The following is a 17,237-nucleotide window of genomic DNA, read 5'->3' on the forward strand; positions in this document are numbered from 1 at the left end:
TCAACCACCGTAAGGGCCTCATCCAAAGTGCCTTTTGTCAGCTGGTGCGCACTCTACTCCGCTCCTAGCTGCCTAGCAAGAGCCTTGCCCAAGGCTGTGGCTTCTTCGGCTCGAGACCTGAAGGCATCCCGATCACCGGCCACATGGGTGAGCTCCTCCTCCAAATCCTTGACCCACGCCGCTAGAGGGGCGACCTGCTCTTGGGCCGTGGCCGCCTTGACCTTCATGTTGTCACAATGAAGGTGGAGGTCCTCCACCTCTGCGCTTTGTGCCGATAGGAGCTTGTTGGCGCCGGCAAGAAGACCCTTTCTACCGCTGAAGCTGGTCCCAGACATCCCTCTCCCGCTGGAGAAAGACCGACTTCCCAAGGGACCAGGTCTCGAGCTCCTGGGGGAAATAGAATAGGGGTCAATCCCTATAAAGAAAACTCAGAAAAAGACCACCACGTGAGAAAAGAAAGCACAAACCTGGGCAACTCCGGGCAGATCGTCGGCCACCACGGACAGCGCCGTCCGTAGTGACCGCTCCGCCAGCTGGCGGTACTACTCGAACGTGTCCCAGCACCCGCCCTTGGCCACGTCCTCGAGGGCAAATAGAGGCTCCGCCTTAGGGTCATCCTGGCTCTGCCACAGGATACGAGGGTGATCCCACCCATGGGGCTCAGGTTGTACCCGTGCAACGGCCAAGCTTCCCTCACTCGGGGTTGGAACCGGCTATTCCACGGCACCAGCCACCTCGGCGTCGGCCATCTCCTACGCCCAGGAAGTATCGTTGGAGGAGATCAAAAGGACCTCCACCTCCCGGGCGCTCTCCCGCAATGACGGTGGGCCTTGAACCAAGGGTGCTGCCGAGGCCTCCGCTGCCTTCATCTCCACTTCCTGGGCCGACGGCCTCACTGTGATCACGTTGGCCTTGGTGGTTCCGGGGGCTCCGGCCTCCACCATCGCAGCCTCGGTGGTCCCGGGGGCTCCGGCCTCCGCCATCGTGGCCTTAGTGGTCCCGGGGGCTCCGGCCTCTGCCATCGTGGCCTCGGTAGTCGTGGGGGCTCCGGCGCCTGCCGCATCGGCCTTGATGGTCCTAGGCGCCCCGGCCTCCGCCGCCTTGGCCTCGGAGACCAAGGGGACCTCGACCTCGGTGGCCTCGGCAACTGAGGGTACTTTGACCCCATCCGACTCATGGGCCTCACCATCATGAGGCGTAGGCGCTCCCTCCCCCATCCGTGTCAGGGCTGCCTCGGCAGCCCCTCCTTGGGTGACTAGCTCCTTCAGCTCAGCCCTTGCCGACGCCATGTCACATTGTAGGGCGGCTTGCGCCTCCACCACCTAATGGGCGGTGGAACCAGGGTTCACCTTGAGCGCCTTAAGGGGCACCAAGGTAGGCACCTCCATAGGTCGCTTCCGACTAAGAATAGAACACTTGTAGGGTCAGCATGAGATCGAAGAACACACAGAAAAATGCTATGGCTCTACCAAAAATACGCTTACCTCAAGCGAGGCTGCAACCACTTCGGCACGGCAACCCTCATCTGCAAAGGCAGTGGCGGTGGCAGAGGAAAGGCCTCTATATCCGCCAGCGTCGGCCAGTCCTCGATGGACCCTGGCACCCCCCCTTGGTCCTCTGAGGGGGTGGTTGCATCGCCCCCGCCACCACCTGCTCTGCTGTTGCCATCGAGCCCACCAGGCTGATGGCACGCTTGCCCAGCGCCCGCGCCTCGGGCATGTCGGCCTCAGCCCTAGGGCGGGCTGCTTGCCGACGCCCCGGGCACCATCTCCCCTATGTTAGGGAGATGGTCTAGGGGACCCTGCCCCATCTCGCCCTCGTCATCTCCGTCCGAGGCATCCGTCGATAGCGACGGCAACGAGGACTCCTCCAATGGGAGGCCATCCTTCCTTTGTTGCTGGTGATGCTCATCTAGTTTATCACGCGCAAGGATCTGCTTCGTGCGCTTCACCACCTTGGCGTCCTTCCACTTTTTCTGCGCCTCAGCGTGCGCCGGATTGATCGCCCGCCGCCTCGCGTCCTCGGGAATGGGTGATGGAGAGGCTCACACGTCCCTCATCCCCTATAGGAATGGCAAACGCGCATGAGGGAACGAGAAATAATGAGAAATGGAGAGGGCTCGAGGGCTGCAGCGGCGCGCGACTTACCAGCGAGAGGAACCCCTGTGATAGACGCATCGCGAGGGTGGTCAAACCACTGCTCCTCAGCTTCGCATCCACCATCTCCCTCACCCGGTGAAGAATTTCCTTGTCGGAGAGGGCGGAGGCAGACATCCGAATGCCCGCGATCGGCTCATCCGGCCTCATCTCGAACAGGCGCCGCCACCGAGCCATCAGCGGCAGCACTCTCCAGCGGTGGAAGGCGGCCACGACCATAGCCGTGGTAAGGCTACAGTCCCATAGCCTCTGCAGCCCCTCTAGTAGCGCCGGCAGCTTGGGCTAATCCTCCCTCGGAACGCTGTACTTCCACCTCTCCGGGCAGCTCCCCACAATCCACCCAGTGTAGGGGGGGAAGTCCACCATCGTTGTTGCGGAGATGGAACCAGCTCGTGTACCATCGACGATTGGATGACGCGAGCTAGGCCGGGATGTAGAGGTGCTAGCGGTCTTGGCACACTTGGAGAGTGTAGCCACCGGCCCTCACCGCCTTCCTTGTGCCCGACGTGCCCGTTGGCTTGGTGGTATGCCCTACCCGGAAGAGATGGAGCCACAACTCCCAATAGGGAGCAATCCCCAAATACCCCTCGTAGACAGCGATGAAGATGGCCGCCTACGCGATGGAATTGGGGTTGAAGTTGGGAGCTCCACACCATAGTAGTACGGGAGCGCTCGCATGAACCGGTCTGCCAGAACACCGAGGCCGCGCTCGTGAAAGGACACGAAGCTCACGACGTAACCGTCGTGAGGCCTCGGCTCCAGTTCGCCTGACGGAGCCATCCACTCTGGCCTGTTAGGGTCAGTCACCAGACGAAGGAGTCCGCCGTCGACGAGTGACCGAAGCATCTCCACGGTGACGTCAGATGGATCCCAAGGGTCCACCTCGATGACAATGATGTTGCTGGCCATGAGTGCGGTGGAGGGTTCAGATGCGGTGGTGAGTCTGTCTCTCTGTCTCTCTCTCCCTCTCTGGCTTGCCCTTCTCCCTTCTTCTTCCCGGTGCCCGCTGCTCTAGCGATGGCTCAATGGAGGCAGAGCTAACGCAGGCAAGGTAAGGTGGGGAGGGTCGAGGCTCGTTGCATATTTATGCAGGGTAAAAGGTGAAATGGACGGGCGATGAAATCGGGGAAGTTTCCCCCAAATCCGGTGCGGTTAACTCTGATCTGATTTTACCACCCACATGCCCACCTTTTCCTCATTAATCACGGGAACAGTTACGTCCCATCCGCTGACACCACATCGCGCCCGACCGCTGCAGCAGCAGGTGTCATTCCGTCTCCCTAGAAAATCGCCTCAAAAGGCGCGCCAGCTATTATCGAGCCGATGGGGGAGATGTCCCCCCATCCTATTCCTTCCAGATGAAGGAACTGGGTGCCGAGCCTATTACGATCTAGGGGTTCGGAGGCTGGGTCCCTAAGGGTTTCAACAGCCGCCCCAGGGCAACAGAGTCAGGGACGACCGCGGGTGAGCCCACACAAGGCCGAGGCCCAAGCAAGCGAAATGCTTGGGATGCCCTAAGTCGTGTCCGAGACCGGCAGGGAGGTCTCCGAATGGGATCCCACCGTAGGGAGGCACCGAGCCACCAGGGCCCAACAAACGGCCTTGGCACCCACTAGAGAAACCCTCTGGTACTCTTGGAGTGCGTCTCTGGACCACTAGCCGACCCCTAGCGAATGGGGCACGGGCCTCCACTCGGACTCACCCGATAACAGCTCACCAGAAATGCCACCGCTCGCGCCCATCGAGGGTAGCTTGGCATATTCCACCCCTCCTTCCGAACGAAAAGGAAGCGCGAGGGTCGTACGAAAAGCCAGGGGAACCCTTGATGGCCCTCTTGCTCTGTGTAGAGGCTAGGGGGCTCTTCCTGCAATCTTGCCGAGACCCAGCGACCCAGGCTCGCGCATGAGGGGGCTCGGCAAAACAACCCCTCCTTCCGAACAAAAAGGATGCGCGAGGGTCGATTCAAAAAGTCAGGGGAACTCCTGACGGCCCTCTCGCTCCGTGCAGAGGCTAGGGAGCTCTTTCTACAGATATGTCGAGACCCCGCGACCCAAGCTCGCACCCGAGGGGGGCTTGGCAAACAAACCCTCACGCGCGAGGGGCATACAAAAAGCTAGGGGAACTCCCGACGGCCCTCTCGCTCCATGTAGAGGCTAGGGGCTCTTCCTGCAACCTTGCCAAGACCCAGCGACCCAGGCTTGCACCCAAATGGGCTCGGCAAATAACCCCTTCGTCCAAACGAAAAAGGATGTGTGAGGGTCGAACAAAAAAGTCAGGGGGACCCCTGACCGCCCTCTCGCTCTATGCGGAGGCTTGGGGGCTCCTCCTGCACCCAAGACAAAGACAAGCGACCCAAGCCCGCGCTAGAAGTTTCGTTACAAACACAATAAAGGGCATCGAGCCCGTTATAGTCTAGGGGTTCGAAGGCTAGGCCCCCTAGGGTTTCGACAGCTGCCCTACGGCAACAGAGTCAGGGATGACTATGGGCGAGCCCATGCATGGCCAAGGCCCAAGCAAACGATCGCTCGGGACGTCCTAAAGTCATGTCCGAGACCGACAGGGAGGTCTCCGAATGGGATCCCATCGTAGGGAGGCACTGAGCCACCGGGGCCTAGCAAACGGCCTCGGCACCCACTAGAGAAACCCTCTGGTACTCTTGGAGTGCGTCTCTAGACCACTAGCCGACCCCTAGCAAACGGAGCATGGGCCTCCACTCGGACTTACCCGATAACAGCTCACCGGAGATGTCATCGCTCGCACCCACCGAGGGTAGCCTGGCATATTCCCCCCTCCTTCCGAGCAAAAAGGAAGCATGAGGGTCACACAAAAAGTTAGAGGAACCCCTGATCGCCCTCTTGCTCCGTGTAGAGGCTCGGGGCTCTTCCTGCGACCTTGCCGAAACCCCGCGACCCGAACTCGCACTTGTGGGCTCGGCAAATATGATAAAAACTTCTCACTCAATACAAAAAAGCCCCTGGAGGAGTAAATCCACTCCTCCAGGGCCTCGGGGGCTACACCCGGCGGGTGCACTCGCGCGCACCCATCGAAACCTCAAAAAACAAAATGCAATCCCTACAGGAGTGGCTGCAAGCCAAGTCTCGACAAACCCTTAGGGAGAGTGCTCGCACTCCCCCTAAGGCTCAGGGGCTACTGTCGGGTACCATAAAAATGGGGTACCCTGAGCATACACCAAAAGATTCACTTAAACCCCATCAACAACAAAGCTAGAAGGTAATCTGTGGGTTAACCACCGGCCCCGTCCGAGCCCACTGGCTCTCCGCCTCGCCTTAGGCCTCGCACAGGAGGTCTCGATGCCCTGACAAATCTCCGCCTCGCACGAGGCCTCTCACGGGAGGCCTCGACAAGGAGCCCAATCTCCGTCTCGCCTGAGGCCCCGTGCGTACAGCCTCGAACGAGACAGCAATTCTCCGTATCGCTCGAGGCTGGCTTGGCAATAACTCATCGCTCCCGCCTCGACCAGTCTCCCCAGCAGCGCGTCATGTCCCATTAATGCGTCAACCACTCCCGCAATCTCAGCCGGACGACAGCTCGACACCACGGAGTGGCCGACGGGACAAGGAGTCACATCAACGCCATACCGGCTAGGACAAGGCGCGGCGAGGATTACCAGCCACTGTGTTCTGGCGCTGTGCCCACGATCAGCGTCTGCACTACACTGTGCCCCGTAACCCCCGCCCCAAAGACAACGTGGCATGGGAAGTCTAGTCCGGGTCATCATCGCCTCAGAATCAGCGTACAAGATCAACCGCTCCCTCCGAGCCTCGGCACTCTACGTCAGGGCCTCGGCTATCTTGAGATTCACTTCTGCTGAGACCCCCCACGATGGTTCGGCCTAGGCGCCAACCGAGCCTCGACTTCGTGCGCAGTCAACCTACAGTGACCCGCACGCCGACCGCCACGCCCGCTTCGAGGTAGCCCTAGAGCTCCCATGACGCACAAGGTCGGATGTGACCATCACGTCGCCCTAGTACTTCAAGGACGGACCACTCCGACGACCACGCCGCCACAGGAACAAGCTACAGGGCTCGAACACGCCGCCTCCGTTCGCACGATGCCGTGTAGTTAGCACACGTACTACCCTTGTCCCCCCTTTTAACTATAAAAGGAAAGGACCTAGGCCGTTTCTAGGGGACGAACACACGCACATGCACAAGCAACACTTTGTAACACGCACGCTTCCCCGCTGCCTGAGAGCAACGTCTCAAGCAGCCCGCACCGCTCCATGCCGAGACCTGAGACTAGCTCCCTCTCTCACCCAGCTTGTAACCCCCTACTATAAGCACTCCGGTGCAAGGAATACAAGATCAACCTCTAAGATTGGACGTAGGGCACCAATTGCCTGAACCAGTATAAGCCTTGTGTCTCTTTGCATCACCATCCGGGATCGGGAACACACAGTATAAATTTACTAGTTGGTTGAGGATCCCCCGGTCCGAAACACCGACACTATGTCTCAAAAGGTTGCACAACCATCACATCATACGGGTAAGAAAAAGCAGGCATGGGAAAGAATCTTTGGCCGTTGATCAGATGTTGTTGGTCCTTCCCCTCTCCCTGCCACTTCATCTTCATCTACTTCTGCTGTTTCTGAGCTATCAGCTTACTTAGATAGTGACAATGTCACTTTTTATGAGGATGATTTTGACCTACTTCTGTGGTGGCGTGACCACAAGCTAACATTTCCAATCCTGTCTATAATGACTAGAGTTATCCTATCAGTTCCTGTATCTACTGTATCTTTAGAGTCTTATTTCAGTTTGACAGGTAGGATAATTGAGGAATGGCGGTGGCGCTTGTCACCAAAGACTGTGGAGATGCTGACCTGCTTAAAGGATTGGGAGTTAGGAGAGAAAAGGGAACAACATGCTGTTGACAACCAAGAACTTGAAGACTCATTCGAGAACTTGTAACTTGATGAAGATGGACCTGCTGGTGGTGCTCCTGGTACTTAGTGAGGTACTGAGGTTGAGACTTGCCTCCTGAGTGTGTGTGTGATCTGTGACTGTGAAAGGGTGTGTGTGACTCAGTGATTGTGAAAGACCTGTCTATCATTTGAACAATAGTTAATTAAGAGTTGGCTGCACTCTTTTTTTCTTTCTAGGATTTCTCACAAGGGTGAATTTTATCTAGAAAGGTTTTTAATGAGGCAGCATTGCACTAAACAGTTCATTTTGGTTATTTATGTTGTCTGTCGGCTTTGGACTTTGATTCTGTGAATCAGTGAATGTATGAAACTGTGATTTGTGAATGTATCGGACATTTCGACTTTAATTATGTGAATGTATGAAAATGTGACTGTATCGGACAAGTTTTGGACTTTGATTTTGTGAATGTAAGAAACTGTGATGATGTATTGATGTGAACCGTGAATGTATGAATTATAATACTGTGAACTATTATCTGTTTGTGAAATTATGAATGCAAAGGGTAACAGGCCGTGGGCTGGCACGACCCGTGATTCTGGCCGTACTTCGCGGGCCGACCCAGCACGAAAATCAGCCCATAGAACCGTGCCTGGGCCCAAGGCCAGGCCCGTGGGCCTATGAGGCACGACGTGCCGTGACGGCCTATTGGCTATGGGAGACGTAAAAAGGAGGAGGCAGACTTGGTGGGCCGCGCAGGCCCAGGAAGGCGGCGTCGACGAACGACCGCCCCTGAGCATTACCAATTTATTTATTATGGATATGGAATAATAGTTATTTCGTATTTTCATGAGTACACCAATCCACAGAAATATAATATACTTTATATCTGATGAGCCTAGCAATCTTAGGGTCTCTTTTGGAAGGCAGGCAGGAATTGTATACAAATTTCGCAAGAATCAATTTATTTTTCATAGAAAAAAAACGCAAGAATAAAAAAAAATCTATCATTCCAAAGGGGGCCTTAGTTTGTAGCTACATCCCGTCGCCACTGCAATACAAGTTCATTCATCGGCACTGAAAATTTTAGTATCGCTACACCCAGCAGGGTAACGCAAAGGAGTTGAAAATGTTTGGTCGCTATTTTAAAGTATGGAATCAACTGATACAGATCGATTTCCGTAAAGAAATATTAAATGTACGGGCAGTCCAAAGGACTCAAACTACCAACTTGAAGTGATGCGAAGGAAACAAAAGGCCATCCACATCATTTAGAATTTGCGAGAGGCAAACCATGCTCCCACATTTACAATCGGTGGCAGGCAGACATACCGATGTGAGTGAATAGAATGACAAATCCTAAATTTCTTGGCATCATGAATCACAAATTTATTACGGATCCACTAGCCGCTTCACACGAGATCCGTTGCATTTAAAAGAAACATGTGCCGACTCTGCGACATCCTCTTAACAGTCTGCAACCCAGTTGACAACAGAAGAGCTGAACAAAGCTAACAGTCTGCTCAACCACCATCTTCAAAGTTTTTAGCACTGCCATGTACATAAGCCTACTTAAGGAGAAAAACAGAAGCAATAACGTGATACAAAAGATTCTTTTGCATTATAATCCATCAGTTTGGGCATTCCTATCCGACAAAAATGTTCATCCACACAATGAGGTGAATGTGCTTTCTAGTCGGCGAACGGATTTTAGAAGTTCAAACCGCCATGTTGTCGTATCTCGCTGTTGGTAACCAGAATGCTTCAGAAGGGTTGTTTACCCCGATTTATACTAACCATTCTTTGTAATGGCAGCGATGTTACAAAATTTGGTGATGTGAACCCTAAACTCCTGACTAGCAATTACATGACAACGGCAGAGGCGAAGGACCTCTTCCCAATAGAACTAAAACCAAGGACTGACCAGCCAGAACTTGCATTGTAAACTTCCACCTAGAGCAAATGAGAGGACTTATCTTCAGAACAGAACAGAACATAGCATAGAATTGAACGGTAAGAGGTATGTATAGCGCGATCACTTACAGTATCCAAGATCTGCACACTGGACTGCATGCCACCAATTAGGAATAAGCTCTCATCAAGATAAACGGCAGCAGCATATCCTCTTGGGGTGTTCATTGGATCACCCATCCTCCAGGCATTAAGACGAGGGTCATAGATCTCGACGCTAGAAACCATTTTGTCCCCATCATACCCTCCCATGGCATATCTGGAAAATAAGTCAGCACTGCAACTAAGTTTCTTTCCAAGATTTAAGAACAAGATGCTCTTAGCTATCTGCTCAGAAAAGATGCTCTTAGTTATCTGCGCAAGTCTGAAGTATCAGAGAAAATTACTGACAGGGTGTCTCCAAGGACAGTTAAGGTGTGACATCCTCTCCTAGTACTCATACTTGGAAGCCGGACCCAGAAGCCCTCCCTTGGATCATACCTTTCTGCTGATCTGTATATAGTATGTTTGTCACTGTTAGTCTCTGAAGTAATTTTGTTGGAATATGTTGTAACAACATGAAGGGAAATCGTGACAGATCTTACTCCAAGTACATGTCTCCATCATAGCCACCAGATGTATAGATGACTCCATTTAGTTCAGACGCAGCAAGAGCAAACCGCTGAAATATAACGCAGCCCAAATAAGATGTTGGTTCAAAGATTTGTTTCAGTAATACAGTATCCCATCCAGCCATCCTACTAGAACATATCATCAAAAGTCTAGGCAGGGTATCTAAACATTTATGCAATGAACTGTCATAATAGGCACCAATGTTACACATCTTAAAATGAATATATCTCTTGTTACTGTTAGGACATAATTCTGAAGGTTGCTGAACTTATAAGAATCCAAATATTCCAGACTAGAAGCATAAATTCAGGTAATACATTGCAATAGGTTAAACAATACCAAATTGGGTAATTATGCATGCAACTGAGGCTGAGAACATACAGAGAGCAGCATAGATGGGCTACATATCCATTTCCCAAGGTACGGATCAAACATCTCAACTTCTGAATAAGTTTCATTTCCATCTCCTCCACCAATAGCGTATATTTTCTCATTAAGACAGATCCCAGCAAGACTTCCTTTCTTCCGGTTCAAGGAGGGGCATTCCGTCCACTCATTATTTCTCGAGCTATAGCATTCCACTACCCAAAAAAACAGAGATAAGTAAATACATGCAATTAAAGATGAAAGCTCATGCACAAGAAGTCACAAAATCATCTTACAGATGATATGGTATACCTGTGTTATACCATGACATGCCATCACCACCGCCAAAAGCAAATATGTGACCATCTAATACAGCAGCAGATGCATATGAGCGGGGAGAACTCATTGGTGTGAGACCCAGGACTGCATCTTTCTCAGGAGTAAAAGAATCAAGAGATGATAACCAGGTCACACCATTATAACCACCAATCAGGAATATTGATGGCTTGGCTAGAGTATTGCACATGCTTCCAAGATGAGACAGCGAAGAGTCAAATTTGAATTGTAACTCATCTACAAGGTATTCCAGTTGCTGAACTTTTCTTCCTGAGTCTTTAACTACTTCCCTCAACGAAAGTATTTCTTTGTCTGACCCAATCTGGAAAACAACAGAAAATAATCAGAATATCCTATGGAGACACCGTGTGCATAAATAATAAAAAAATAATGCCCCTAAAAGATCTTGTAGTATGGGTACCTCTAGGGCGTACACTATAGCATGCAGATATGAAAGAAAACCTAGAGCTATCCAATTTAGTCTGCGTGGGTTCCCCCAAACAAGTTAGGCCATGCATTGCTAGAATATTTTTTGTAAAATGATCTAACTAGTTCATACAAGAAAACATAGTTTTCCACTAAAAGGTATGTGATAGTGAACCAACCATGTCAACTATCACTACGATTAGAAATTTGAGTGTTACAGACATATCACTCTATCACTCAAGTCAACAAAGTGGCAGGATAGATGTTTGTATGGAAAAAGAGTTCATTTGTTTTTTTACTTTCAAACAAACAAACAAATAAGGGTGCAAATTGGCGACTCTAAGGGTCTCCACCGCCCCTTTTTAGTTCAACAAATTGTAATAGTTTTCCAAAATGAGACCCTTAGGGTCAGCAATTCATCCCTTACAACAAATGAGGACATCAATAAACTATTTATCTCTATTATTCAAGAAGAAATAAGTTACCAGCTTCTTCTCCAATGCTTCAGTCCTCATCTGTAAATGAGTGATGATTTGCAGCACCTATAAATGGATGTAATGATAATATGAGAGGATTACATGAATTGTGCAAGGCACTTTTATGAAACAAAACTGAATACTGAAATAAAAGAAGGCTAACAAAAGGAACAATAGTCACCTCAGCATTTCCATGGCACTCATCAAATGAGGTTTTATCTTCTATTGTAGCATCAAACGGGCCACAGGAAAGATTTGGGTTGGTCTGGTTTTCATCAGGTACGCATTGATCTGAACCAGAATCAGTACAATCCTGGGAAGATATGGCCGCTTGCTGTCGTAGGGAAGATAATTCTTTCAGTTTTTCTAGGACAGTCTGTCTTTCTGGCTGTAGCCCAACACCACCACCTGGGTTATTGTGAGCTTCAATCTCTATTTCATCAACTTCCACAGCACCATTATGCTCATTGTGTGAATTCAAAAGCATTGATTCATCAGCTATGATTCTTTCACCATTCACAGGATTGACAACTGGATGATTGCATTCAGTAAGCTCCAGTCCTTGGCCAAGAGTTTTGCCTGAGGAAGTTTGACTGACCACATCTGGATTTGAATGAGGACTAAATTGGTCTTGAAGAAGATTGTCACCCAAATTGTCATAATCAGAAACTGAATCATCAGATTTCTTCTCATCAGTGTTACTAGCACTTTCCACATCATCAGCCCAGTTAAATGGAGCTGCTGTATTTGATAGAACACTAAATGGATTGGTGTCCTTAGAATTTGCTGTGACTTTCTTTGGGTCAGGAACAGCTGATAGCTTCATTCTAGTTGGTGGTGATGATACTGCAATATTCCTTTTGCTTGAAACAGCTGGAACTTGATTAGCAGGAGCAAGTAATTTGAACAAAGAAATCAAAGCTCTTGTCTGTGCATGGTCAAGCTCAAAATAGAAGTGGTGATGGTTGTAATAGTTGTCACCAAGCAATGTTTTGAATTGGCTCTCCAGCAGAGGTGGATACTGAGTCTTTGTGCAAATATGAACCTTAAAAACACAAACAATCTGATGTAAACAAAATGGGACAAAAAGCAGTGCCAACTACTCCATGCTATTATATATTTTTTTTGACATTTTTATGGTCTTCCAGGTGGACTATCAATATATAATAAGGGTATACTTTTATTTATCATATTTTTTATAGAGTCAGTCTTGATTGATTTTAACATATATTTATATAATGGTACACGTTTATAAAGTCTGACATCATGGATGCTAGGACGACAAAACAAAAAAGAATGGAGGGAGTACAGATATTTAATAAATTGATACCTGCGCAGGAAAAGCTGTCCTTAAAGAACCATCATTACTCCAAGCATATGGGTCAATATACATCTCGCCAGGACTTGCAGCTTCGAAAATTCCATGGAGCTTTCTATCACTATAATTGAATAGAAATAAAGGCATGCCAGGTTTGACATTTCTAACATATGAATAGTGGAATGAAGGCAGACCTATAAAACAACTAAACAAGTCAATAAGGAATCATAATCTTATCAAGATAGAAACTTCCACAAAAAGTTAAATTAATTGAGTCAATATTCAGAAACAAGGCATTTTATTTTCCATCAGCATACAAAATCTATAATATCATATTATCTTAACAAAATCAGTAGGGCATAGTAGCAAGAGGTGAAAGGTGCACTTAACGGACCGAATAGCTGTTTTCTGAAGCATTCTTCAATTGTATCATGCTTGCAACCAAAGATCACCCCTCCAAGCTGGTTTTCTCGGATATTACGGGTAAGTTCCCCATATTTGCTATTCTGATGATTCGTCTGCATTGCAAGATTATGGGTCCCACCTTCCAGCACCTGTGCTTCACAAATTTTGAGAATATGCAAGGCACATAAGTTAGGTATATAGTGAAATCAAAGATATAGCATATACAGTGAAATCAAAGGGATAACACTGGGTATTAAGTCATAATATGGGGACAATGCATACATCTACAACAGTGACCGGAAGTAAAAGGTCCCAAACATTTGTAATATGATTTTCAAATTGGGAACAACTTGAAACATCCAAGTTGAACAATTCAATCCACTCTTCTTACAAAGAACAAAAATCAGAGAAAAGGATGTGGCAATTGTAAATCTTTGGAGGGGAGCATAGATAGTCCTGACATGTTACCAAGCAAAATCACTACACGAGTTAAACATTCCAATGTAACAAATTCATGAAGGTTATGCAGAGTAACATACAACAGTGTACTGAAAAATCAAACTGAAACAATAAACGATGTCATTGCCATAACAATCAGTTAAACAAGTACTCAGATAAAAGCTTCGACCCAAATTAGACTCCCAGAAACGCTTAAAATACAACCATCTAATTATCCCTCAGTTTTAGTCAACAAGTCCAAATGCCTACCCCAGCACCTAATAACCACCCTTCTTAAGCCACAACGAAGATCCAATTTCATCCTGATAAGAGTAACAAAATTATAATATAAGCTTCAGGAACCATGTGGGACACCAAATATGAGTACAACCAATGTGACGCACAAGAAAATATGAATCCAATGGATTAACCATCACACAGTCTCAAAAACAGCACTGAAAAGAAATACATGTCACCACTATTTCAAGGACAGAAGTTATTGTGCAGAAAAACTGTCATAGAGAAGTAATCATCACACAAGGACCATGTAAAACCAACAGTATCTGATCAAAAAACAATTAAATACAAATTCACTACTGTTCCGAACCTCACAGCATCTAGCATCAACATTCGACAAGCTCTTGTAGCAACAAAAACCTCTACCCACCACAACCCACAAGCCATAAAATTGTGAAAGTAAGTAAGAAGAATCAGACAAAAAGTGATTGCAGGTACAATTGCCAACCGAAATTGCAAAATTCAGCTATTGGCACGCAAGCAACAAACCAAAAATTCACCACACAAGGACAATGAATTGTGGTATCCCGATTTTAGCATCAAACTAGCAATCCTTGCGACCGTCAACACACAAAACCTGAAGTCTTCGACCTGCTTAAACTCTATGTTCAGCAAAAATAAATAAATATACAAATCTTATCACCTGCTCAAACCCCTCACTCCTAGAGATATTTTGTGCAAAACAGTAAAAATCTTGACACATGCTCAAACACTATTTTGTGCAAAACAGTAAACATCTTGACACCTGCTCAAACACTAACACCTTGTGTATTGTGATGAACAGAACAATTAAACCGCACAAGTGCTGCACAGCCCACGCCCCACGGGGCACATATGTATAATGTGGATCCGCAAGAGTTTGCAGCAACAAGTTGTTGCGCCCACCGCAAACCACAAGGTTGTGAAGAGACGAGACGAGCAGAAGGTAAAAACTGATGCAAGCGTACAGTCCCCAACTGAAACTGCAAAATTGAACACCTGGCGCTTAGACGCCAGAACAAAATCCTGCCGAAACGGTGCCCGCTCGAGTAAGAGGAAACCCCTCAGAGATGAAGCAATCTAGTGATTCTGCAATCCGCACCCCAAAATACCCAAAATTTTAGCATCGCCTAAACCCTAATCCGTAGCGATCGCTGACGCTAAACCCCCCTCCCGTGCCATCCAAACGACAATTACCCAGTCGGGACGGGAGTCGACCAGTACCCCACCCAACCGCATCGATCACCATTCCCGGCCCCCACCAAACAGGCGTGCATCGACAAACCGGAAACCCCTCAACGAACCAGAAAAAACCACGATGAAAACCCAGAAATTCACCCCCAAATTGGAATGGGAAAACCCCACCGCAACCCGTACAGGAGCGGTAAAAGCGCCCGCGGTTGATCCCAGCGAACCGCGCGTTCGATCGATCGAGGAGCGAGTGGGCTTCGACCACTAGGAGTAGGAGGTGGAGTCTCTCACCTGATTGCTTCGATCCCGGAGTGGCTGGGGAGAAGCGTCCCCTTCCGGCACTGGCTTCCTCATCCGCGCTGCTTCTCTCAGTTGTGTGTGTGCCGCAACGTGGTTCTTCGGACCCAGCAGCCTGTGCAGCAGCATCAGCCCGAATCGTGTGGGGGAAGGGGCTGAGAGTTCTATAGAGGTGGCGATCGGGTGGGGTCACTCCCGCAGCGACCGCTGCCGAGCTGGAACGAGGCTAGTATATTCTTTTTTTTTTCTTTGCCCAGGCGAGCAGAAAAAAGATCGCCTGGATGCATGTGGAGTTTGCCTGATCAGTGAACATGCAACGATGATTTGTGTTGATTCTGTGCTAACTGTTACTGTATTGAAACTTTACGGGCCCAGCTACTGTACTGTTCTTTTGTTTCTTAAAAAAAAGCTACTGTGCTGTTTTTTTTACTACCCATAAACGACGAAAAAAAAATTACATCCACGTTAGTATTCGCCAAAGGCATGGAAATAATCTTTTACTGTTCATCAGTATAGTTTATTCTAAAATCTAGATTATGACTTTTTATTTCTTATTAAAAATATTTATCCTTGTATTATTAAATCAAAACTGTTAAAGTCACATTTATACTAAAAGGCATACTTTATCACCATATTAGTTTCTTAGGCCCACGATATCAATCAATCATCGGCCTGTTCGGCAGGACTGAAAAATACTGTTTCGGCTGATTGTTGTGAGAGAAAAATACTGTTCTGGCAGAACATGAATAGTAATTTTGTGAGTTGGCTGACCAGCCGGCAATCAGCCAGCCAGCCAGCCGAACACGGCCCATATCTTCTTTGCACTTGCCTGACTAGACAAGAATCTAGCTAAATTTAAAAAAGTTGGACCTCCGTTTCAAATTATAAGTTGCTTTAATTTTTTATTATTTTTTAGATTATCAAATTTATTACTATAACTGTCACTTATATTTTATATAAATCTAGCTAAATTTAAAAAAGTTTGACCATCTCAATATATTATAGCACACTTAAAGGGACAAAGAAAATATGTTTTTTTTGTTCAAACTAGCTCTCCTTTTGCCTGGATGGCAGGTCGCCTGGATACTACCTGACATTCCCCGTTTGGGAAAATATTTGGGGCAAACCACCCTCTTAGTGCAATCGTGAAAACCCTTTCAAAAACACTACTTACAGGTTTTCATAAATTATGAAACGATGCATATCTATAGTTCATCCATAGATGTACGTTGTAGCAAAAGTTGGGAAATAAAATCAATCTAGAAAAATTCATATGGAAATGACAAATTTCATGTGTATTTAACCTAGAAGACAAATTACTAGAAATTTTGTCTTCTAATGCACTTGCACCTGGATTTTGTCATTTTTGTTTGGATTTTTACACAATAAGTTTGCCTCCCAACTTTTGCTACAACATACATCTATGGATCAACTATGGATATGCATCGTTTCATAATTTTTGGAAACCTCTAAGTAGAATTTTTGGAAGGATTTTCATGATTACACTAAGAGGATAGTTTGCACCAAATATTTTCTCTGTTTGGTTGCCAACCTATACATGCCTGCACGAGGCAATAACACTAGACCCAGGCGAGCAAAAAGAGACTGTCTGCATGAGGTTCGAGTGTTTTTGGGAGGAACACTTGTTTTTTTTTTTTTTTTTGCATTGTTCATCTTCTTTCTAGACCCTGCTGTCCCGCCACGGCTGTGCTAGGATTTTGCTGAAGCTCCGCGGCCGTGGCCGCCCGCTGCCCCCACCACAGCCGCGCTAAGGTTTCGCTGAAGCTCAGCTCAGGTAAAAAACAGTACGGTAGCTGGCAGTAAAGTTTTAGTAGCTAAGGTTTATGAGTAGTAAATTATTTCGGCGTTCATATTTTTCAAACACAGATCTGAAACCGAATAAAGAAGAATCATAGAAAATGGGTACAAATACATCCATTTAGCATCTATATTATAATCAAATACGAATACGAATATGGGTATGAATATCAGATCTTTTACATCCGGATCTATGCTGGAGGTAGAAGATGACCACCTGGGTCCTGGGGCGCAACTTGGGCCAGAAGTGGATAACTCTATTGGCCCA

The 17,237-nt window shown here is 47.8% G+C and overlaps 1 protein-coding gene across 2 annotated transcripts; it reads right to left on the reverse strand.

Moving 5' to 3' along the window:
• Window positions 1-8,188: 8,188 nt before the first annotated feature.
• Window positions 8,189-15,313, reverse strand: LOC136517421 (uncharacterized). Of its 2 annotated transcripts, none has more exons than XM_066510976.1 (11): window positions 15,146-15,313; window positions 12,939-13,098; window positions 12,557-12,738; window positions 11,408-12,271; window positions 11,236-11,292; window positions 10,301-10,646; window positions 10,004-10,203; window positions 9,595-9,671; window positions 9,401-9,502; window positions 9,083-9,269; window positions 8,189-8,992 (listed from the first exon to the last, which is right to left on the reverse strand). In XM_066510976.1, exons 1-11 carry the CDS (start codon window positions 15,278-15,280, stop codon window positions 8,903-8,905), a joined length of 2,400 nt encoding a protein of 799 aa, XP_066367073.1. In that variant the 5' UTR covers window positions 15,281-15,313; the 3' UTR covers window positions 8,189-8,902. The 2 variants fall into 2 exon arrangements, with proteins under 2 accessions (XP_066367073.1, XP_066367074.1); XM_066510977.1 differs by having other exon boundaries at window positions 8,190-8,992; window positions 12,939-13,103; window positions 15,146-15,263.
• Between the last annotated feature and the right edge of the window lie 1,924 nt (window positions 15,314-17,237).

This window comes from Miscanthus floridulus, chromosome 17, assembly GCF_019320115.1.
Source record: "Miscanthus floridulus cultivar M001 chromosome 17, ASM1932011v1, whole genome shotgun sequence".
Classification (NCBI taxonomy): domain Eukaryota; kingdom Viridiplantae; phylum Streptophyta; class Magnoliopsida; order Poales; family Poaceae; genus Miscanthus; species Miscanthus floridulus.